We start from the raw sequence: 25,444 nt of genomic DNA, 5'->3' as shown, positions 1-25,444 counted from the left end.
TACCATAGTTTACCAGAGCTGAAGACTTTCTCCTGTACCATGTTAACATAACTAACTAACAGGTGGGATGATTACAAATGCTGTGAATAATTAATATTGTCATCTGTCTACTCAAATAAAGTTTGACTGTGAAACAGAAATGTGTTGTGTTGCTTACAAGTCACTATTTACTCCCTGTACTCTGCTACATGCATGACATCAAATATATATAATATATAAATATCATCTGTTTAAACAGTGTAATTACATAAAGCCTTTGTGAAAGAACATGTTATATTTAGATGATGGGAGTACATGAAGACGGTTCTGCTGGTTCTTGCAGACTTTGCTCAAGTTAGGTTGAGGAGGAGAGACAGTGACGCGCTGTGGGGCGGGGTCAGCTACTGAAGGTTCTCTCTGGTTCGACCAGGAAACCCTTACATGGCTTGCATTTCTCTAATGACGTCAGAAGAGAAGGAAAAAAAGCGATTTTTTTTTCTGCACCCATTTCCGGACAAACGGAGGAGGAGAAAAAGAGAGAGGATGGTCTTTTATGATACTATGGTGGCCTGTAGACACACTGGGGACAGATATTGATGTTTAAAAGACATGGAAAAGTGCATTTTGCATAATAGGTGACCTTTAAGCCAGATAACGAGAATATGACCTGGGTATGTTGAACTCGCTTTGTAGTACAGGCCTCAGGAGATTCACATATATAGTATCATGTAAAAAAACAAAGATCAGTGTCTGAGGAAACACTTCATGTATTTCTACTATTACCTACTGCTAATCTTACAAAGGCCATTTTTATTCAGATATTTTAACATGGTCAAAGTAAAAATTGATGTTATTAGAGCAAACTTTCACCAGACAAAATATGTAAAAATGTCATCACATCAAAACTGCTTTCTAGAAACAATCAATGCTTTGTAACATGCTGCCATGTCCGGATTTCAATTCAAACATGTTTTTTTTTTGGGTCAGAACTTACTACTTAATTTATGTATTTATAAATTAAGCAGTTGTGCATTGCAACAGTGTGCATTGCAACAGTGCAAAATGACAATAAATAATGTCACTTGGGTAGCTCAAACACCCTCAACGGGATCAGTCAGGTTCATTTTACATGTAGTTTATTTCCTCTCCATAGATCTGAATGTTTCACCACTCACAGTTTTAATCTAGTTAATGTTTGCAGCAAAGGGAGTCAGTCCCAGAAGAGATGTGTAAGGCAGCATCGGCTTCTTGGCCTAAATACTTTAAATGCTGAGAGAAAAATCACCACCCTGTATAAAACGTGAGTTTTCGTTGCATAGCTAGCTCCTGGATGACCCCATACTCATGATTCCCAGGATGTACTCCAGTTCTAAGCTTCTTGTTTGTGAGTTTTTCCCAGTAATGGCTCCAGTTCCCATCACTGTCTGCTCCATAACCAAACACATGGACCTATCGGAAAACAAAGAAAAAATCGTAGTAAAAGCCTCAAAGCTTTTTCCATCAGTCATCAATCATTTGCATCCACTTATTAATCATTAGTGTGTTACTTACCTCGTCACAAATGTGCAGGGCAAGAACCAGACCCAGGAAGCCAGTGGATGGATACATGCCCTTCTTTTGCAGCCACATGTCATGAACATACCTCATGAAAGCTGGGTTCATGACCATCACCTGTTAGGAATCACAATTAGGCTCATTTTTATGAACCATTACCTTTGCAGCCAATCATGTTTTGCATTGTTGAATGCATTGGATATAATACTCACCAAATCCTTGTTAGCCTTGATATTTGACTTTATTGCCGCGTATGACCTGTTGAAATAGTAGGAAATGTCAAACTCAACATCAAATGATTGGATGTGTTTGTCAGTACAGTCAAATGATACTAAAATGCCTATCTCAGGAGGATGTTTTATTTCACATAGTGTATACCAAACTCTGTAGAATTTTCGAAGAATTTACACAATGAAATTGCCAGCATGTGAATGAGAAAGTCTCCCGTCACGGTCTAGTTTTTCTAAAGCCTGAGAACAAAGCCATGATGAGGTGCAGAAGTCTAGCTATCTCTCAGAACACTTTAATTACAATATGCTGAAAAATTATTATGGTATTTTTGCCCAATGATGCCAAAAATATACTGCCTACTGCCAATTTAAGTTAAAAAAATATACATTTAGTTAACTTAATTTATATAGTTTTTTTATATACATTTCAAGTTCTCTGAACTTAAATATATTTCTATTTTCTATATTTTTATTAAATGCGATTGATTCAATGATACTTCTTAAAATGATATATTATTAAATATTCCTATAGGAATATATGCATTCATTGAAATGATTGGGCTAATATGTTTTGAGACGTTGTCCTCCTTCAGAAAGGTAGTCCAAATCTGTGGATGGATTTCCATAAAATTTGGCAACATTCATAGAAATTTAAGGCATTGCTGTCTGTGTGTTAACTTTTCATAGTGCCATCATCAGGTCAAAATTATAATGTCCTTTGGTTTATATCTGCAACACTAATGACATTCCCATCAAGTGCAAATTAGCAAATGTTAGCATTCAAACACGCTGAAATAAAATGATGAATATGGTTTACATTATACATGCTAATGATCATCATACGGTAGTATCATTTGTCAATGTGAGCACATTAGCATGTTAACTTTAACATTTAGCACAAAGCTAGCTCAATGTTTTTTTTCAAGTTGGTCGTTTTGTCAATCTAAACAAACAGGACAGAGCAGATATGTGATTGGCTTTTGGGAAAGGGGAATTTTGAAATGAAAATACAAGGAATACCGACTGAATAAACTACTGTAAAAAACAACCAAAATAGCAAAATCTTATCTTATTTCTTCTCAAAACATTATTAGTTATGTCATATGAAGAAAATAAAAAACTGAATATTATTTTAGGAAAGTAACAGTTAATTTCCACATTGTGTAAATTGAAAACAGACAAGAAAAAGTATACCTGTATGAGGGTTAATACTGAACACTATATAGGCTACTGGGGGCAAAATGATCACACATCCATAGTTCATAGAAATATGACTCACTTTCCAGAGAATCCGGTGGTGAGGGCCTTCATGACCCATTCAAGATCCAGTATCTTAAATGGAGCCAGCACTACATGGGTGGAGTTATCTAAATCCACAGCGCTCTCTGGATACATGATCCGATGAGTTGTTCTGCTCCCAACATCCGCTTCATAACCTTTGATATGACCACGGTTCATTCTAGACAGTACAGAGGGATACGTTTCATACAAAAGGGAGGGACAAAAGACACTAATAGATTAAAACAGCTTTCTTTATCTGGAGGATTTACCGTATGATGACATCATGGAAATCTATGAGTGGTCCATAATGTGATCTCTTCAGATTCCCAGAGTTCCCCACCACAGCACAAGTCCTGCAGCGGTCAGGTCTGGGTTCTATAACAACTGGACTGGGTGGGAACATCTGGAACAGCCTGTCCACTGTTCTTCTGTTGGTACTGAAGCTGCGTCGTTCAACCTGTAACTGCTGTCGGGAAAACAGAACATAGATGACTGTTAGAGCAGTCATGAGTTGTACTAAATAAACAAATTGGCAGATGTTGTCACCACAGTGATTTTAAAAGTTTTGAAATATTTGCCTACATTGTGAAATGTATAAATGTTGTATTTTCTGCTTGATGTATACAGTTCTGGTATTTTGCCTAGAATCAGGTTCATTTGTTTTGGTGATAGTTTATTGGTTATTGTAAAGTTGCTTACTGCACATGTGTAGAACGTGTAACCTAGAAATAAATTAAAGTCTTTCTCTGACGGCCATGTCTATAATTCATTATAAACATACTTATAATGCATAATAATCTGCTGCTTATAGCACTGCATAATTATAGTTCGAAGCACTTGACTTATAAGGTCAAGTAATATAAAACTGCATCATTGCTGGTTACTCAATGACTTTTATTTTGCATAGATCACTGTGTATTATAATTCCCAAAATTGTAATACATTATAATATTTTTCTAATGTATTATAATCAGTGTTATATGTGATTATAAGTTACTCCAAGTGGTGATTATTTGCTATAAAGGAACATTGTGTAACATTAGCAGAATTGGAATATAATATTCATAACCATGTTTTCATTAGTGTATAATCACCTGAAACTAAGAATCGTTGTGTTTTTGTTAGTTTAGAATGAGCCCTTCATATCTACATAGGGAGCGGGTCCTCTTCCTGCAGTGCGCATTGTTTCTACAGTAGCTCAGAACGAACAAACCAAACTCTATCTCTAGAGAGAGTCTTTTGCATTTCTACGTTACCTGAAGGCCACCGTAGTTCTACAACACACTTGTGAAACTGCATTAACGTGAGCCGCAGAGTGCAAAACCGTGGTACCGCCGGCCGTCGTCTGACTTCCGTTGCTCCTAAAGTAGTGTTATTATGGTTAGGATGGCCTCTGAGAGAGGTGAATGGCGTTACCATGGTTTTGTATTCGGCGGCTCACGGTACCACAGTCTTGGAAGGGGAGGAGTGAGTGGAGGGGTACCAAGCTGGTTGCAATCCTCAATCTCACCACTAGATGTCACCAAATTCTACACACTGTCCCTTTAAGTAGATTCAAAATTAATTCTACAACATTTTGTGTAGGTTTAATGATATTTTTTCCACTTTATATCACACTAACATCACTATCATTCCCAGAGTCCTGTCTGTAACATTGCTTACCTGTGGATAAAGTAGTTAGTTCACGGATACGAGTCAGACAGCTTTCTACTGCCACCATTGAGAAGAAGTGGTCTAACTAAAACAGAACAGAGCTGAAGTTTTGCCACTATGATAACTGTTAAATGAGATTGTATTTTACTTCCTGACCCTGATTTGAACTGCTGGTTGAGAGACTGAACAAGGTCACAACTTACCTTCCACCAGTTGAAAGCGTCCTCTGACAGTTTGTAATTTGCTGACAGAAATGGTTCAACAGATTTGTCGAAATCCATAATAACAGTAGTATTATTATAATTAGTAGTAATAGTAATAGTAGTAGTATTGTTTTTAATATCAATATTAATAATAACAATGATAATAATAATAATAATAATAATAATAATAATAATAATAATAATAATAATAATAATTTGTATTATTATTATTATATAAAAAGTTATATCAAGTTCAAATGTATTCATGTTTTTTTTGTCCTACCTGATCAGAGAGTGAATCCGCTTCTATTCCAGTTATAATGAGTAAACAGGTATCGGAGTATCTGAGGGTGATGATAAACTAGGTGAATGCTCATTGGTGCACTGTAGATATCAATCAAGTGGTTGTTTGATTGGCACATCTGTGGTGAAGGGGTGGGGTTTGTGCGCAGGAGTCCAAGATCCACCCAGACATTAATATTTAGAATCATTTTCTACGCAAAAGTTCCGATTTTACCCCTCTTCTGTCATTATATTAACATATAGTCCTTCAATGAAAAATATTTAAAAATTCGAACGGTTGTGAAAATAAATAAATTCTATTACTTTTTCAAGTTTGAAATTCCGAAAATTCTTTCTCTATGTGGCTGTTTGAATCTTTTCTGTGCCCGAATCGCCACCCAAGTATCATGATAGTATTGAATCAGGAGATGGGTGTATCGTCCCAGCCCCAGTATATATACTGTACATGTACCACCGTCATCATACAGAAACCTACGTCAGGTCACGATGTAGGAAAAAGGTTTTAGAAGGACTTGAAGGGCGATTAAAACAAGAGCGATTATTGAGCTGGTTTATCAGGTCTGACAGTTGTCAGTATTGGCAGTTGTATGGTAATTAAAATACCTGCACAATTAGCCAGCTGTATAGGGCGGTGCAGTGTCCTGGCTCTGCTGATGTTGGTGGAGATCAGGTGGTAGATTACAGTTTACGTGTTTGGATGGCAGGAAGCTATGCTTGTGTTTCTGCATTTCATACCTCTTGTGTGTGAATCAAGGTACGACGTGAAGCCAAATGAAGTGCAGCATGCCAGTAACACTTATTATATGAAGACATATGAGAAGTATATGAGTATACATATTTACTAGGGTTGGGGAAAAAATCGATTCACCTACAATATATATTGCGATTTTTTAATTTTTTTGTACGATTTTGAAATCGATTTCTTTAATGCCAGAATCAATATATTTGCTTCATTCGAGTCTATGTGGAGGAAGAAGGAAGATAACGCTTTTATTGTTGTTGTCTGAGTAACAGGAGGTTATGTTTTCACCGGCGTTGGTTTGTTTGTTTGTTGGTTTGTTGGTTTGTTGTAATAAAGTAATAAAGTAATATCACAAGTTTGTAAGGGAAATGTCTTTATTCTTTGATTTTTGCGTTGCTGAAAATTTTTTTTATAAATAATTCCTAAAAATTACTGATATATTTCATTTCAGGACTTCTCTGACTACATACATGCTAAAAATAAAAAAAAATTACCGGATTCATCGAGATTTTTCAAAGTAAAAGTCCCTAGAAGTGTATGATTCAACTATTTCCCGTAATCTAGTGTTAAAAAAGTGAACAAAAATGACAATAAATCATAATATCGAAGTGCAATACTTAAAAATGGCAATATATATCGAATCGACACTCAAGTATCATGAAAGTATCGAATCAGGAGATGGTTGTATCGTCCCAGTCCTAGTATATATACTGTATATGTAGCAGCGTCATCATGCAGAAACCTAAGTCAGGTCACGATGTAGGAAAAAGGTTTAAGAAGGACTTGAAGGGAAAATAGCATTTTGATGCTAAAACATACTTTGACCAAAATGTTAATGTTGGGATTTGAATACATAAAGAACACCACTGGGAAGATACAGGATGATAGAAAAACGTGCTCACCAAAATAAGTGATGAACTGTTAACAATCTAATATGGAAGCATATGAAGAATAAAATAAGATAATACAATTTAAAGTTAATATAACTAACATTACAGATGAGAACACAACTTAAAACCCCCACTTGTTCTCATCATCTCAAGCCATATCCTTTATTTCCAAAGAACCACCTTTTGAATTTGACAATTTTTGCCTTTGCTACAGGTTTTGTCAATATATCTGCAACCATGTTTTCTGATGGGTAGTACACAATATCTATGTTACCCTCACTGAGTGCTTCACGAATGAAATTATATTTTTCATCAATGTGTTTGGACTTCTGTCTGTTCACTGGGTTCTTACTCAGTGCAATGGCCCCCTGATTGTCACCATGAATCTTTGTACAGGTGTACACTCTGTTATCCATGCCATTTAACAGTTGAGTTAAGTGCATGCTTTCTCGAGTAGTGGTTGCTAGACCAATGTATTCAGCCTCACAAGTCGAGAGAGCCACCGTCAGCTGTTTCTTTGAATTCCATGAAATTGCAGGACCTTGTTTTGTCAGGCTAAAACAATACCCTGTAGTGCTACGTCTATCTTCCACTGAAGATGCCCAATAAAAGTCACTGGATGCTATCAGGTTTAAATCCTCTTCACGTTTTGGTTATAGTTATTAATTTAATTATTAGTCAAAGTTCCAAATTGATAGTTTAGTATATTTAATGATATCTATGAGACTACATTAATGTGCTATAATTTTCTCTTTGTTTCAAAGAGGATGATTTAATATACATTAAATCATATTATTCAATATAATTAATAATTATTTTGATAATTATTATTTACTTTTGATAGACATTTTTATTTATTTTGGGCTTATGTACCAATGTAATTTGGTGCCCTGTTATTATTAACATATATTGATAATTTATTAATATTAATTTCATTAATATTGATAATTATCTTTAATACTTTCTAATAACTAGACCAGCTCCTATCTGCATCCCCGACATTTAAGAGGACATTTCTCTATTCATTTCATTTAATTTCACTCATTTCATTTCAAAATGTATTTCTAACACGTAGAATACAAAAAAAAGAAAGAAAGAAAGAAAGAAAAGAATGATCATACCAACAAGTGGACAGTCAGTAACAAGTAGTATATACAAATAATGAAAAGCATAAGAAAAATGAATTGTCAAACACTTGATGCCTTGATTTACATATTCGAAAAGTAGTGAGAAGTATAAACTTATTTAATCACACGCCTTCTCCATAAGTCAATTATTAATTAACCAGCTTCCTTATTGAGCCATATATATACTCTAATTAAATTTTCTTAAATTTGTCTAACTATAATTCTTATTATTTGTAATTATTCTAACAATAATTATTTCCTTTAATCTGTGTCATACAGAAACATAAAAAATATATAAATTTGCTATCAATCCAGAATACCAATTCATTACTTAAAATATAACTTAATCACATTACTAATTCATTACTTACATATTTAACTTAATCATACTGACTATTTGTTATCTGGGACCTAACTTCATCCTCCAAGATGACAACGCTCGCCCCCACAGAGCCAGGGTTATCACAGACTACCTCCACAATGTGGGAGTAGAGAGAATGGAACGGCCTGCCAAGAGTCCAGACCTCAACCCAATTGAACACTTGTGGGATCAGCTTGGGCGTGCTCTACGTGTTAGAGTGACCAACACAACCAGGCTGGCTGACCTGCAACGAATCCTGAGGAATGGAACACCTTCCCACAGCAACGTGTGACCAGGTTGGTGACCAGCATGATGAGGTGCCAGGCTGTTGTGGCTGCGTATGGATCTTCCACCGCTACTGAGGCTCCTAACGGTGTATTAAATGAATAAAGTGTAAAATAGCCAATATCTCTTGTTTGTTCCTTGTTACTGATAGAGAGTTCAATCATCCAATCCACCAAACATCTCAAAATAAGAGTCAATACCAACAGGAGAATACACTGTTTACCATTGGCAGAGCATTTTGGCAAATTTTTCTTGGGCGCTACCCACATAATCAGCTGTGCTGCTCATCCCACAAATGCATGATCCTTACAAGTTGGACATCATTGTGAAGGTAAATAAACAGGCTTTCCAACCATGTAAAATACAATGCCAATTAGCATTGTAACAACAGAGAAATAATCCACCAAACACAAGTTTCAGAACTTTCTTTTTCCAGTTTATATATACAGATATATATATATACACACATACACATACATACACCATACATTGCACTGTATGCACACACTTCATACCACATATACATGTATATACAAATATATAGACATATATACATATATACAATACACAGCATCCGACCATGCATACATTATTCCCAAAATCAAATATCCACAAATTTGCATTATTCTTTACAGAAAAAATAGGAAGATAGACTAATACAGAATAAATATTAAGTAACCAATAAATAAATAAACAGTAATAAATAAATAAACAGTAACCCCTGTAAACACCTTGTGATTGTTAAATCCCACTTTATCCCTGTACCTTGAGAAAATCATGTCTTTATACCTTATTTTAAACTGGTTTAAGTTTGGACATTGCTTAAACTCCACATTAAAACTGTTCCAGTTTCACTCCACAGATAGAGATACAAAAACTCTTCATGGTCGTAAGTATACTGTGAGTTTTGAAATTAAACTTTCCCCTTAAATTATAACCCCCCTCTCGATCACTGAACAATTTTTGAATATTTCCTGGTAGCAGGTTATTTTTTAGCCTTAAACATTATTTGTGCTGTTTGAAATTCCACTAGATCTGCAAATCTTACTAATTTTGACTGTATGAATAATAAGGTGGTGTGATCCAGATAACCGACATTGTGAATGATCCGTATTGCTCTTTTTTGGAGAATAGATAGTGAATGTAATGAACATCTGTAGTTGTTGCCCCAGACCTCCGCACAGTAATTTAAATATGGCAAAACTAGTGAACAGTAGAGAATGTGGAGTGAATTCTGATCCGGAACCTGTTTGGCTTTGTTTAATACTGAGATGCTTCTTGACAGTTTATTTTCTACATGTTTAATGTGTGATTTCCAGCAGACTATATCATCTATTGTCACCCAGAGAAATTTGTTTTCATGAACTCTTTCAATTTCAACCCCATCTATCTGTATCTGTACTTGTGTATTAATTCTACATTTACCAAATAACATTACTTTAGTTTTGTTCAAGTTTAATGATAATTAGTTTTTATCAAACCATGTTTTTACTCTGCTCATTTCTTTAGTGATGTCCTCCAGTAGTTGTTTTAAATTCTCCCCAGAACAGAAAATATTTGTGTCAGCAAACAATATTAATTTGAATACCTTGGATATGTTGCATATATCATTGATATACAATATAAACAATTTAGGGCCCAACATTGACCACTGGGGGACACCACAAGCAATGTCCAAACATGTTGAAGAGAAATTTCCCAACTTCACAAACTGTTGTCTCCTATTTAAATAGCTTCTAAACCAATCTAATACTAAACCCCTGATACCACAGCTTTCCAGTTTATTGATTCATATGTCATGGTTGATTGTGTACAAAGCTTTTTTGATGTCAATAAATACCCCTACTGCATATTTTTTGTGATCCATAGCGTTAGTGATTTCCTCGATTGATTCCATTATTGCCAGTGATGCTGATCTGTTTGATCTGAATCCGTATTGACTGTCAGTGAGTAACTTGTGAGTAAAGTAGTGCTTTTCTAAAAATGTGTCCAATCTATTGTTGAAGTTTAAATCTAATTCTAAGTCCAATCTAATTTGGAAAATTGTGGAAGTAAAGAGACAGGTCTGTAGTTTGTGAAGTTGTGTTTGTTCCCAGTTGTGTACATAGGTATGACTTTAGCTATTTTAATTTTGTTTGGAAATGAACCGGTTTGGAATGAGAAGTTACAGATGTATGTTAATGGTTTTGAAACCCCCTTAATGTCCTTTTTCACTAGAGTCATATCAATGTCATTAAAATCAGTAGACTCTTTGTTTTTACACTTATTAACAATATCCAATATTTCTTTCTCATCCACTGGTTTGGGAAACATTGAGCTGGGATTATCTCTAACAGCTTATCAAGATGTTCTCCAGATGTCCATGGATTATATTATATATATTTTTGTTAATTTAGTTTGAGTGTTGCCTAATCTAAAACCTTGTATCTGTGTGATACTTGTTTTTTTGTCTGAGGTGCAATCCAGTACTTTCTGTAAATGTTTCTGCCATCTAACTCTTGTTCCTGTGGAGGTTGAATGCACTTATTGCAGTTTGCTTTGGATGAAAAATTAAAGTTGTGACATAATGTGATGAACTCATTTTATTTATCTTCTAAAGCTAAATATTTGTGACACAAATTCATAGTTTTTATTGGAAACATTTGAGTTAAGTTTAAGGCACATCCATTAACATATTTCATTAGAAGTAAATTCAATGTGCTTAACATTAAAAAATGTAAATAGCAACAAGTAACACATACAGAAGAATAACTAAAATAGAGGGAAGTGCACCTAAAACAAAAGAAAAGGCAAAAACTAAAATGTGCTATAAGGTAAAGTACTTCACCAACCCAACATTTTTTATTCCATATAAACAAGAAGAGATTTGGGCACAGCTTTTATCCATAACTTTCAGTTAATAAGTTAAGTTTATGGGTGTCTTGAGAGGCGCCACCAAATAAAATGTATTATTATTATTATTAATGGAATATTATTGTGTCACAATCATAGAGCCACTTGTCTATTCTGTTTGCTATCGATCTATAGAGTATATACATTTTTTGATATATATTTTTATATTTTGTCTACCAGTCAGTAACACAAGCAAATAATCTGTCACTCCTTCAAAAGTGACATCTGCATAGACATGACCAGGAGATTCACATATATTGTGTAAAAACACAAAGATCAGTGTCTGAGGAAACACTTCAAGTCCTTCTACTATTACCTACAGCTAATCTTCCAAAGGCCATTTTTGTTCTGGTATTTTAACATTGTCACAGTGAAAAGATGATGTTATTAGGCCAAACATTCAGCAGACAAAATATGTAAAAATGTCATCACATCAAAAGCAATCAGTGCTTTGTAACATGCTGCCATGTTCGGATTTCAATTCAAACATGTTTTTTTTACCCAGAACTTACTACTTAATTTATGTATTTATACAGCGCAAAATGACGATAAATAAACAATGAAAACACAGCAAAATATGCACACAGCAGCTTAGAACAGTTGTTATCCTACATTTCATTGGCTTAGATTCATGTCACTGACTCAGTTTGGGTAGCTTAAACACCCTCAACGGGATCAGTCACATTTATTTTACATGTAGCTTATTCCCTTTCAATAGATCTGGATGATTCTCCACTCACAGTTTTAATCTACAAAGGGTTAATGTTTGCAGCAAAGGGAGTCAGTCCCAGAAGAGATGTATAAGGCTTTAAATGCTGAGAGTAAGATTACCACCCTGTATAAAACGTGAGTTTTCGTTGCATAGCTAGCTCCTGGATGACCCCATACTCATGATTCCCAGGATGTCCTCCAGTTCTAAGCTTCTTGTTTGTGAGTTTTTCCCAGTAATGGCTCCAGTTCCCATCACTGTCTGCTCCATAACCAAACACATGGACCTATCGGAAAACAAAGAAAAAATCGTAGTAAAAGCCTCAAAGCTTTTTCCATCAGTCATCAATCATTTGCATCCACTTATTAATCATTAGTGTGTTACTTACCTCGTCACAAATGTGCAGGGCAAGAACCAGACCCATGAAGCCAGTGGATGGATACATGCCCTTCTTTTGCAGCCACATGTCATGAACATACCTCATGAAAGCTGGGTTCATGACCATCACCTGTTAGGAATCACAATTAGGCTCATTTTTATGAACCATTACCTTTGCAGCCAATCATGTTTTGCATTGTTGAATGCATTGGATATAATACTCACCAAATCCTTGTTAGCCTTGATATTTGACTTTATTGCCGCGTATGACCTGTTGAAATAGTAGGAAATGTCAAACTCAACATCAAATGATTGGATGTGTTTGTCAGTACAGTCAAATGATACTAAAATGTCTATCTCAGGAGGATGTTTTATTTCACATAGTGTATACCAAACTCTGTAGAATTTTCAAAGAATTTTCACAATGAAATTGCCAGCATGTGAATGAGAAAGTCTCCCGTCACGGTCTAGTTTTTCTAAAGCCTGAGAACAAAGCCATGATGAGGTGCAGAAGTCTAGTTATCTCTCAGAACACTTTAATCACAATATGCTGAAAAGTTATTATAAAAATTTTGCCCAATGATGCCAAAAATATACTGCCTACTGCCAATTTAAGTTAAAAAAATATACATTTAGTTAACTTAATTTATGTAATTTTTTTTATATACATTTCAAGTTCTCTGAACTTAAATATATTTCTATTTTCTATATTTGTATTAAATTCGATTGATTCAATGACACTTCTTAAAATTATATATTATTATAATGTTTGGAGACGTTGTCCTTCTTCAGAGAGGTAGTCCAAATCTGTGGATGGATTTCCATAAAATTTGGCAACATTCATAGAAATTTAAGACATTGCTGTCTGTGTGTTAACTTTTTATCTAGCGCCATCAAAATTATAATGTCCTTTGTTTTATATCTGCAACACTAATGACATTCCCATCAAGTGCAAATTAGAAAATGTTAGCATGCAAACACGCTGAAATAAAATAATGAATATGGTTTACATTATACATGCTAATGATCATCATACGGTAGTATCATTTGTCAATGTGAGCACATTAGCATGTTGACTTTAAAATTTAGCACAAAGCTAGCTCAATGTTTTTTTCCAGTTGGTCGTTTTGTCAGTCTAAACAAACAGGACAGAGCAGATATGTGATTGGCTTTTGGGAAAGGGGAATTTTGAAATGAAAACTACTGGAATGAAATAACCAACCTATTTAACATACAAGGACTACCGACTGAATAAACGACCGTAAAAAACAACCAGCATAGCAAAATGTAATCTTATTTCTTCTCAAAACATTATTAGTTATGTAAGTAATGTCATCTGAAGAAAAGAAAAAACAGAATATTATTTTAGGAAAGTTACAGTTTATTTGCACATTGTGTAAAATGAAAACAGACAAGAATAAGTATACCTGTATGAGAGTTAATACTGAACACTATATAAGCTACTGGGGACAAATGATCACACATCCATAGTTCATAGAAATATGACTCACGTTCCAGAGAATCCGGTGGTGAGGGCCTTCATGACCCACTCAAGATCTAGTATCTTAAATGGAGCCAGCACTAGATGGGTGGAGTTATCTAAATCCACAGCGCTCTCTGGATACATGATCCGATGAGTTGTTCTGCTCCCAACATCCGCTTCATAGCCTTTGATATGACCACGGTTCATTCTAGACAGTACAGAGGGATACGTTTCATACAAAAGGGAGGGACAAAAGACAATAATAGATTAAAACAGCTTTCTTTATCTGGAGGATTTACCGTATGATGACGTCATGGAAATCTATGAGAGGTCCATAATGTGATCTCTTCAGATTCCCAGAGTTCCCCACCACAGCACAAGTCCTGCAGCGGTCAGGTCTGGGTTCTATAACTACTGGACTGGGGGAGAACATCTGGAACAGCCTGTCCACTGTTCTTCTGTAGGTACTGAAGCTGCGTCGTTCAACCTGTAACCGCTGTCGTGAAAACAGAACACAGATGACTGTTAGAGCAGTCATGAGTTGTACTAAATAAACAAATTGTCAGATGTTGTCACCACAGTGATTTTAAAAGTTTTGAAATATTTGCCTACATTGTGAAATGTATAAATGTTGTATTTTCTGCTTGATGGATAGAGTTCTGGTATTTTGCCTAGAATCAGGTTCATTTGTTTTGTTGATAGTTTATTGGTTATTGTAAAGTTGCTTACTGCACATGTGTAGAACTTGTAACCTATAAATAAATTAAAGTCTTTCTCTGATGGCCATGTCTATAATTCATTATAAACATACTTATAATGCATAATAATCTGCTGCTTAAAGCACTGTATAATTATAGTTCGAAGCACTTGACTTATAAGGTCAAGTAATATAAAACTGCATCATTGTTGGTTAGTCACTGACTTTTATTTTGCATAGATCACTGTGTATTATAATTCCAATAGTTGTAATACATTATAATATTTTCATAATGTATTTTAATCAGTGTTATATGTGATTAAAAATTACTCCAAGTGGTGATTATTTGCTTTAAAGGAACATTGTGTAACATTTCGGGGGATCTATTAGCAGAATTGGAATATAATATTCATAACCATGTTTTTAATTTGTGTATAATCTCCTGAAACTAAGAATCGTTGTGTTTTCGTTAGTTTAGAATGAGCCCTTCATATCTACATAGGGAGCGGGTCCTCTTCCTAGAGTCCGCATTGTTTCTACAGTAGCCCAGAACAAACAAACCAAACTCTAGCTCTAGAGAGTCTTTCGCATTTCTACGTTACCTGAAGGCCACCGTAGTTCTATGACACACTTGTGAAACTGCAGTAACGTGCAATCTGCAATCTCACCACTAGATTTCACCGAAATTCTACACACGGTCCCTTTAAGTAAAGTAAAAATTAATTCTAAAACATTTTGTGTAGGTTTAATGATATTTTTCCACTTTATATCACACTAACATCACTGTTATTCTCAGAGTCCTGTCTGTAACATTGCTTACCTGTGAATAAAGAAGTTAGTTTACGGATACGAGTCAGACACCTTTCTACTGCCACCATTGAGAAGAAGTGGTCTAACTATAACAGAAAGGAGCTGAAGTTTTGCCACTATAACTGTTCAGTGAGATTGTATTTTGCTGCCTGGCCCTGATTTGAACTGCTGGTTCAGAAACTGAACACGGTCACAGTTTACCTTCCACCAGTTGAAAGCGTCCTCTGACAGATTGTAGTTTGCTGACAGAAATGGTTCAACAGATTTGTTGAAACGCTGCGTGAACCAGGGATCCTCTTCAGATACATTTAATTGTAGTGGAGTATTTTCACAGGAATTTCTATTTTTTACTAAAGTAAATGATCTGAATACTTCTTAAACCACTGTGTGTACATTGAGGGAAACTCTCATAAACTGTCATATTTGTTTGTTTAAAGCTACAGGCTAATCATCAAAAGCAAATAAGGCGGTTTGGTAGAGGAGAGCTCAATCCATAAACTTAATTTCCATAAACACATTTTTATATCGGACCAATACAGCTGCCAGTCATTATAAAACAGTTTGCATTCATTTTCTCATGGTTGAGGACTGAGTATTTAAAAAAGCAAAAGTTTTCATTTTATTCTTATCATTATTGTTGTCAACAAAATAAAAATTATAAGAATAATGATACATCATTATTATCATTATTATTTTCACTTGATTCCTGTAGTGATATTTCCATTCATTTATGAACCAAAATATAACCTAATATCTACGAAAATTATGCTGTCAGTTAAATTAATAATAATATCCATAATAACAATATTATTATTATAACTAGTAGTAATAGTAATAGTAGTATTAGTAGTATTGTTTTTTAATATCAATATTAATAATAACAATAATAATAATAATAATTATTATTATTATTATTATATGAAAAGTTATATAAAGTTCAAATCTATTCATGTTTTTTTTGTCCTACCTGATCAGAGAGTGAATCCGCTTCTATTCCAGTTATAATGAGTAAACAGGTATCGGAGTATCTGAGGTCGATGATAAACTAGGTGAATGCTCATTGGTGCACTGTAGATATCAATCAAGAGGTGGTCTGATTGGCACATCTGTGGTGAAGGGGTGGGGTTTGTGCGCAGGTTTCCAACATCCACCCAGACATTAATATTTATAATCATTTTCAGATTTTACCCCTCTTCTGTCATTATATTAACATATAGTCTTTCAAGAAAAAAAATAATAAATCAAACAGTTGTAAAAAGATTTAAACTCTATTATTTTTTAAAGTTTGAAATTCAGAAAATTCTTTCTCTATATGGCTGTTTGAATCTCTTCTGTGCCCGAATAGGCACCCAAGTATCAGAATAGTATCGAATCAGGAGATGGGTGTATCGTCCCTTACTTACTTCGTTAGTCCTTGTTGCGCCTGGTGGCACATAGGGCGCGGACTAAGGATCTCCACTCATCTCTGTTGTTTGCTTTCTTCTCAATGCTGTTCCAGCTGTATCCTCTCGTCTTCATCTCTCCTTCGATGGTTCGCCTCCAGGTTGTTTTGGGTCTCCCTCTTTTGCGTTTTCCCTTTGGTGTCCAACGCAATGCCATTTTTGTCATGTCATCAGATGGTTTCCTTAATACCTCTGCCAATGGTAAACAGTGTATTCTCCTATTGGAATTGAATCTTGTTTTGAGTTGTTTGGTGGATTGGATGATTGAACTCTCTATCAGTAACAAGGAACAAACAAGACATATTGGCTATTTTACACTTTATTCATTTAATACACCGTCAGGAGACTCAGTAGCGGTGGAAGATCCATATGCAGCCACAACAGCCTGGCACCTCCTCCTCATGCTGGTCACCAACCTGGTCACACGTTGCTGTGGGATGGCGTTCCATTCCTCAACCAGGTTTCATTCCAGGTCAGCCAGCGTCGTTGTGTTGGTCACTCTAACACGTACAGCACGCCCAAGCTGATCCTACATGTGTTGAATTGGGTTGAGGTCTGGACTCTTGGCAGGCCGTTCCATTCTCTCTACTCCCACATTGTGGAGGTAGTCTGTGATAACCTTGGCTCTGTGGGGGCGAGCGTTGTCATCTTGGAGGATGAAGTTAGGTCCCAGATTGTGGAGATATGAGATCGCCACTGGCTGCAGAATCTCATCCCGATATCTCACTGCATTGAGATGGCCTTCAATGATGACAAGCCTTGTTTTGCCAGTGAGGGAGATGCCGCCCCACACCATGACACTGCCCCCACCAAAAGCTTTTACTCCATCGGTACAACAATCAGCATAGCGTTCTCCGCGTCGTCTCCGTACTTTAACCCTGCCAATCCAACTTTCGCAGACAGAACCTGGACTCATCACTGAACATGACATTCCCCTACATGTTCAGGTTCCATTGTCTGTGTTGTCGACACCAGCGCAAACGGGCCTGACGGTGAAGGGCAGTCATTGCAGGCTTCCTGGTAGCCTTATGAGAATACACTGTTTACCATTGGCAGAGCATTTTGGCAAATTTTTCTTGGGCGTTACCCACATAATCAGCTGTGCTGCTCATCCCCCAAATGCATGACCCTTACAAGTTGGACATCATTATGAAGGTAAATAAACTGGCTTTCAAACAATGTAAAATACAATGCCAATTAGCATTGTAACAACAGAGAAATAATCGACCAAACACAAGTTTCCGAACTTTTTTTCCCAGTTTATTTAACTTCAGGACATCTCTGACTACATACTGTACATGCTGAAAATCAAACATTTTTACTGAATTCATTTTGAGATTTTTCAAAGTAAAAGTCCCTAGAAGTGTATGATTCAACTATTTCCCATGGACTAGTGTTTAAAAAGTGAACAAAGCTATGCTTGTGTTTCTGCAGCTCATACCTCGTGTGTGAATCGAGGTACGACGTGAAGCACAATGAAGGGCAGCATGCCAGTAACACTTATTATATGAAGACATATGAGAAGCATAAGAGTATACATATTTACTAGGGTTGGGGGAAAAAAACGATTCACCTATGTATCTTTGTTGCGTTTTCTGCTTCGTTGTCCATTTTGCAAAAGAATCACACGGTATATGTCGTTTGGTTTGTTAATTTCCTCTCTCTTCGTTACAGCACTGGTAAAACAGTAGCCATGGCATGGGCAATTCTTGCTTACACCATGGATGTATTAAGAGAACGGCTTACATTCATCATTGCCGCCTTAGGTAGAAAATTTTAATTATCCCAACTGGCGGACAATACAACACTATTTTTGTCTAATAGATATGAGGTGGTCAAAGCAACTCTGTATATTGAAGAATTTTCTGCTGTGTCAGGTTTAAGAATGAACTTGAACAAATCTGTTCTATTACTACTCAAGGAATGTGACCTATCAGAATTGAATGGTATCCCTGTGAAGACCACTGTTACATACTTAGATGTGGTTATTGATACTGTTACAGATCTTTCATTGAATGGCAGAGTCTTACTGTCTAAAGCTGAAGGAATATCCCGGTCTGTCTATATCTCCTTATCATTAGCAATGCCTACCGAAATATACAAGAAATTGGATAAGATTTTATTCAATTTCATCTGGAGGAACAAATGCCATTATTTAAAGAAAGATATCCTTTGCAACACAAAAACAAATGGTGGTCTGTAGGCACTAACTTTTGAATCATTAAACAATACTTTCAATTGAAATGGTTAACCAATTTGGTTAAAGAAAAATTAAAAATTTGGAATACCTTCCCTAAATATTTATTTAACTCAATGGGTGGAATTCGATTTTTACTAAAACGTAATTACAATATTGATAAATTACCTTCAAAATTAGCACATTTTCATAAATAAGCTCTGCTGGCCTGGAAACTGATTTACAAACATAATTTTTCACCAACTACTTGCTACATTTGGAATAACAAGAATATTCAATACAAAAATAAATCCTTATATTATGGAAAATGGGTCGACAATGGTGTCGTATTGGTCAAACAACTTCTTAATGCTGATGGGCAGTTACTAACGAACAATGAATTCCTTTACTAATTTAGTAAACCAGTTACTCCGAAAGAGTATGCAGTGGTGTTTGATGCTCTGCCGAGGAGTATGCTGCAACTTCTTAGAGGTTCAGTAAGGGATATTTCAATGTTGGATCCATTTAATAATGGTATATTCCTTGGAGAAGTCAACATTACCAAGAATAAATGCTCTAATAAATACATAAGGAATTTCATACAAACTGTAACTCTGCCTCCAGGAAGATTCTTTTGGGCTTCACTTTATGGATAAATTAATTGGCAGAAAAGTTGGGTAGTTGGGGACAGAGTCTGTCTCAATAATAAAGTTAAAGAAGTTTCCTTTAAAATTTTGCAATTGTGGATGTTGAACATTATTTCAGAAGGAAAACTGGACAAACAATTAAATTTCAGGAATAAAACATTCTTATTTGTTTTGAAGGTAATGAGAAAGATAAAGATTGTATGTTCTTTGTACAGTTGGTTCTATTTTGGGGAAATTCCACATTCACAAGAAGAAATGGTCGGACTCCCAAATTTGAAAATTTTTATCAAGAACTGAGGCAGTATGGCACCACAATTAAAAACATTAAGAATAAGAAGGCAACCAGAACCAGCTCTGTGTTTGATAAATTTCTTATGGACGGATGTAAATTTATTTTGATTTTGTCTCAATATAGATGTAAATCTCTCTACTGTTTATTTTTTTTTTAATTATGTTAAACTTCTAATTTGACCTTTAAATCTCAGGAAAGAAAACTGAATAATTCGGCCCTCTGGCATAAACTTTGCGCGTAAATGACTAGCATAAACTAATAATCATCAGTTATAATTAATCTTTTGCCCCTGCAGTCCCTTTTTTAGGATTATACATGCTGTACAGTGCCAGAAACAGGTTAAAAAAAGGAAAATTTGACATAAATCGGGAGAAATACGAATTGTGACCCGGGAAGGAAACCAGGAGAGGGCAATGAAAAACGGAAGTCTCCCGGGAAAATCGGGAGGCTTGGCAAGTATACTGTTTAGGCGCCCATCTGCCAGATACTGGGATATGTCTGGGAGGAATAAAACCTGAAGTGATACATGGTTGTAAAATAGGCGTTGGTGTAATGGATACCAAACTTGTGACCTTAGTGATGCTGAGTGAATGAACCCTTAGATGATGGTTCTATGAATGTCATTTACAATCTCCACAGGTTGTCCGGTAAGAACATGAATATGATGACGATGTATCAATTAGTCCAGGTCACACACACTCTCTTTGAGATACCACTCATTTATTGATTGAAGATGGTTTTTAAATCCTTTTGTGAATAGTGTGGATAGTGTGGATAGTGGTTACTAAATACAGAAATAAAATAGAAAACATGAGCAGGTATTAGTAACATGAAGTAATAATAAACAAACAGTATTGTATGAAATACAATGCAAGCTAAACAGTTTAAAACAGGAATAAAAGGAAGAGAACGCAGCCTTCTGAACTTTAAGGGAGCGTCAACAAATAGCAGACTCAGGCTCTCAGGCAGTACAATGAGCAGAGTGCACACAGAGGGTGGTATGAGTAATTGTGCGACGGTCCCTTAATGACGGCCGCATATGCCCGTTCACTGCGCTGTTCTAACTTAAATGATGTTGACACAGAAACACACAACTTATCATTCAAACTCTTATAGACAAACGAGTATGAGTATTATAACATGATACAGGTGACTTTAGAATTATTATAACGATGCAGTTACTAAACAATAGACAACTATAACAAATACTCACTTTCTCATGGACGCACAGGAAAAGACCATATCAATAATAAATAGAAGAGTCCAGAAAGGTGCAACACTGATACTGAGCTGAGTTGGAGGAAAATGAGGCTTGCGATCTGCGCAGAAGGTGATTGGAATAACAGCACTCTCTGATCATGTGAAGACCATGCGCCAAGCCACAGACTATTGGTCCGTGCATGTGATCAATGCATGGGCTGGTGAGGGGATGCTTTTGCTTAAACTGCTGCACCTTCTGAACAATGGTTGTTAATTTATAACTTACCGTGCATTAAGTCACAATATCATACTTCAGCAGGGTCTCATACAGTATATAAGTGATATATTAGATCATCATTAATGTTTGTTGAGTCTTATCGGACCTATCACATTCAGAGTCTGATGGAAGTGGCACTTGGGGACGGGGGGCAGTGCCAGCCCTGACCCCCACGTTGGCCCCCACGTTGGCCCCGCCCCTGGCAGACAGACATAAGCAGACAGACAGACAGACCCACTCACACAGAGAAAGAGATGGATAGTAAACAGCAGAGGATCAGAAGAAGCAGAGAAATGCTCTTCTGATGTGAACAGTCAGGCTTCAGCTCGTGCGGAGATTAATAGCGCGGGGCTTCCGTTCACTACGGGAACCCACGCGGTGCAAATCCGCTGGCTCTGCTATGTTATGAATCACTATTATGAATCTCCCAGAGAACCTGATATGGGGAGGGCTGAGGAGAGGACCGGCAGCTTGTGAGAAGCTCCAGTACGCATGAAAAAGTCACGGTACGCCAAGGAGTAAAATGAGTAAAATACTGCGTACCGCTACGTACCAGCCCACTTCGAGCACTGCTCATCTCTCATGACATGTTGAGCCAGGCAGCTAACCCATAATGCTTACTGCAAACTCTACACTCCCTCCCTCATTTCTCTCTCACTCCTCCTCACTGTGGCTGCCCAGCACAGAGTGATTGGACCAGCCCAGTGTCAATTAAGGAAAAGAAATGGGCAGATTTACCTGTTTTATGGGCCAAAAAAAAAAAAAAAAAAGACATACGTCGGCCCACTGGGAAAACGCCCAGTATGCGAGATGGCCAGTCAAGCCCTGGCGGGCATGTAAACTGGAGGCTGTTTTCTACAAAATGTAAAGCACCTTCAGTGGAGGACTGAAGGACAAAAGACAGGACTTCTATGCAAACAAAATGGAAAGCACCTTCAGTGGAATACTGAAGGACAAAAGACAGGACTTCTATGCAAACAAAATGGAAAGCACCTTCAGTGGAATACTGAAGGACAAAAGACAGGACTTCTATGCAAGTGAAGTTTCCAGAAATGACTCCCCTGAACCTCAACACACTGACAAGAAACATGCATGACAATGAGCAGAAACAACTCCATTTATTTCTTTCCAATAAATTACCCATTTCTCCTATAATGACCATGATGTATCAATAAAGCGGTGGGTGCTGCTCATTAATGCAATTGACAAAGACAGAGAGACGAACAGAAAGAGAGAATCAAATATCACCATCCTTTGAAAAAGGTATTTTTCTGTTGCTGATATAGTTTCTCAATGATTGCATACTCCTGATTTCCATCATGATTTCCAGTTTTCACTGGTTTGTTTTTGAGTATTTCATAGTAATGGTTCCAGTTTCCATATCTGTCTGCACCGAACCCAAACACGCTGACCTGGGAAAACAAAAATACACTGAATTTTATATAGATTTAGCTTGGAAGAAAATTGTTACCATAGATTTCATCAACTTGCTTTGTGACCAATCTGTCGTTCCCAAACCATAGCCATAAGTGGTTATTATTGTAACGATGAAGAACGTCCCCTAACCTTAAAGAAGAAGTCATTTTAATTCAAACCACAATGTTTCCTTAACCGTAAAGTGTTTATTTAAACCTAAACCATGATCTAACCATAACCAAATCATAAAACAGATCCATTTTTGTAGATGCATTTAGTTATTCAAAAGCTTGACAATCCAATGTTGACCTCAAAATAAAAACTAAACAATGGTCTAACATTTTTTCATGAAGCTAAACTATATTGAAATAATTTTGCAGAGTTCTTCTCGTTATTTTTACAAATTGTTAAAAATAAAAAATAGAAAGTTAATTAAGTCATGGATTTGGGAAGAGGCTGCAGGGGCTTGACTCCATTGCACAAAGTTAAAGAGCTCGCTCTATGTTTCAACATGACAGCGTGATCGGCCTTATTCTTAACTCTTTTATATATGAGTCAAGGATGTGGGATTTTTATAAGAATTTTATCATTTCTACAACTCATAAAAACACTTACTGTATGTCCACATGAGGAAATAGATACAGGCAGTTTCATTTGGGTTGTTTTAACGGTTGTGTTTATTCTTTTCTCCAGCAGGTTAATGGCTGATCCACTGAGATGAGCTCTTTAGAGCATGACACCAGAACAAGGAACTGTACTCAACACTGCACCTATCTTTCAGATATGTGCACCTGTTAGAGGACATTTCTATACTTATTAATTTAGTTTGTGTGTTAAAACCCTGTATCTGTGCGATCATACTTTTTCCTATCTGAGGTGCAATACTGTAGGCCTACTTTCTGTAACTTGTTCTGCCATCTAACTCTTGTTCCTGTGGAGGTTGAATGCACTTATTGCAGTTTGCTTTGGACGAAAAATGAAAGTCACGTGAAATAATGTGATGAACTCATTTTATTTATCTTCTAAAGCTAAATATTTGTGACACAAATTCATAGTTTTTATTGGAAATATTTGAGGTAAGTTTAAGGCACTCTCATTAACATATTTCATTAGATGTAAATTCAATGTGCTTAACATTAAAATGTAAATAGCAACAAGTAACACATACAGAAGAATAAATAAAATACAGGGAAGTGCACCAAAAACAAAAGAAAAGGCAAAAACTAAAACATTCTACTTCAGTTTAATACATTTAATAAGGTAAAGTACTTCACCACCCCAACTATTTTTATTCCATATAAACAAAAAGATATTCTGGCACAGATTTTATCCATAACTTTCAGTTCATAAATTAAGTTTATCTTTGTAAGGTGTCCTTGGGTGTCTAGAAAGGCACCACCAAATAAAATGTATTATTATTATTATTAATGGAATATTATTGTCACAATCATAGAGGCACTTGTGTGTTCTGTTTACTATCCATCTATAGAGTATATACATTTTTTGATATATATTTTTATATTTTGTCTACCAGTCAGTAACACGAGCAAATAATCTATCACTCCTTCAAAAGTGACATCTGCATAGACAAGACCAGAGGCCTGTAAGACGAAGCAGGATTTGGCGTTTGCGAGGTATCTTCAGGGTTAACTCTGGGTTTTCCGTCCTACGAAGGTAGGTCACTTCTTATCGGGGTAGATCTCCATGGTAACTGATGCTGAACAGCTAACCTGCTCCGGAGCAGGTTATGTTCCAGATAAGAGATCAACTGATATAAAAGCACCTCCTATTTACCAATCAGAGCTCAGTGCGGTGATTGTATGATAATATTACACACATATGAAGAAGTTTAAATCATAATCCAGATTAAAAACAACACAGTTTAAACTGACAAATGCAGGAAGGACAGCTGGTTATATGCTGTGGGTGCTAACGTCTCTGAATTATATTTTTATATTTATTTTTTTTACTTGCTCTTGAGTCCGTTTCACACCGCCGGAGACGGGGAAGCAGCTGAAAGAAGGTTGAAATCGTCATACACACCACTTTATAATAATAAGGTGAAAGAAGAGTAATCCATTCATCCATTGCCCTCCCTAAAGCTATTTATATCTAAATGACTATATCTGACTTTTGAGTGTTCCGTTAGACCAATAAGTCTGTTAATTTACACATTCATACATCGGGAGTTTTTTCTTTTGCCAGCTGGTCTTCCTGCATTTGGTAGCTTCAACTGTGTTTCTTTTAGCCTGGATTATGTGTTTAACTTCTTCGTATTTGTCTAATATGTGCAAATCTGCCTGTCTGTCTGCAAGTCTGTGGACCATGTCTGTGATTGGTCAGATGCTGCAAACACTGCCCCGTTCATGTGAACGCGCTCACAGCCAGACTGAGAAATCCTGGGTTGATTTACCGAG

General features: G+C 36.1%; 2 protein-coding genes across 2 annotated transcripts; both read right to left on the bottom strand.

Annotated features, from left to right (window-relative positions):
* Nucleotides 1-1,253: 1,253 nt before the first annotated feature.
* Nucleotides 1,254-4,978, bottom strand: LOC141754682 (CMP-N-acetylneuraminate-beta-galactosamide-alpha-2,3-sialyltransferase 1-like). Its single transcript, XM_074613928.1, has 6 exons — nucleotides 4,901-4,978; nucleotides 3,314-3,510; nucleotides 3,043-3,222; nucleotides 1,746-1,791; nucleotides 1,531-1,650; nucleotides 1,254-1,428 (listed from the first exon to the last, which is right to left on the bottom strand). Exons 1-6 carry the CDS (start codon nucleotides 4,976-4,978, stop codon nucleotides 1,261-1,263), a joined length of 789 nt encoding a protein of 262 aa, XP_074470029.1. The 3' UTR covers nucleotides 1,254-1,260.
* A 7,349-nt stretch (nucleotides 4,979-12,327) lies between these two features.
* On the bottom strand, nucleotides 12,328-15,876 carry LOC141754911 (CMP-N-acetylneuraminate-beta-galactosamide-alpha-2,3-sialyltransferase 1-like). The gene is made up of 6 exons (XM_074614344.1): nucleotides 15,779-15,876; nucleotides 14,370-14,566; nucleotides 14,099-14,278; nucleotides 12,813-12,858; nucleotides 12,598-12,717; nucleotides 12,328-12,495 (listed from the first exon to the last, which is right to left on the bottom strand). The coding sequence occupies exons 2-6, from the start codon at nucleotides 14,501-14,503 to the stop codon at nucleotides 12,328-12,330; spliced, it is 648 nt and encodes a 215-aa protein (XP_074470445.1). The 5' UTR covers nucleotides 14,504-14,566; nucleotides 15,779-15,876.
* Between the last annotated feature and the right edge of the window lie 9,568 nt (nucleotides 15,877-25,444).

The sequence above is a fragment of the Sebastes fasciatus genome, chromosome 17 (genome assembly GCF_043250625.1).
Source record: "Sebastes fasciatus isolate fSebFas1 chromosome 17, fSebFas1.pri, whole genome shotgun sequence".
Classification (NCBI taxonomy): Eukaryota; Metazoa; Chordata; class Actinopteri; order Perciformes; family Sebastidae; genus Sebastes; species Sebastes fasciatus.
Note: the sequence above shows the minus strand (reverse complement) of the source record. Positions and strands in the feature narration are given on the sequence as shown.

What these genes read in the sequence shown, in the direction of transcription:
- LOC141754682 (XM_074613928.1), bottom strand. Translation starts at nt 4,978, where the DNA reads ATGGATTTCGACAAATCTGTTGAACCATTTCTGTCAGCAAATTACAAA. An exon ending in ACGCTTTCAACTGGTGGAAG is followed by an intron (nt 3,511 to 4,900) that starts GTAAGTTGTGAC and finishes TTTTCCCGACAG; the next exon opens with CAGTTACAGGTTGAACGACG. An exon ending in CCCTGCACATTTGTGACGAG is followed by an intron (nt 1,429 to 1,530) that starts GTAAGTAACACA and finishes GTTTTCCGATAG; the next exon opens with GTCCATGTGTTTGGTTATGG.
- LOC141754911 (XM_074614344.1), bottom strand. Translation starts at nt 14,503, where the DNA reads ATGTTCTCCCCCAGTCCAGTAGTTATAGAACCCAGACCTGACCGCTGC. An exon ending in TTCCATGACGTCATCATACG is followed by an intron (nt 14,279 to 14,369) that starts GTAAATCCTCCA and finishes TGTACTGTCTAG; the next exon opens with AATGAACCGTGGTCATATCA. An exon ending in TCAAGGCTAACAAGGATTTG is followed by an intron (nt 12,718 to 12,812) that starts GTGAGTATTATA and finishes GATTCCTAACAG; the next exon opens with GTGATGGTCATGAACCCAGC.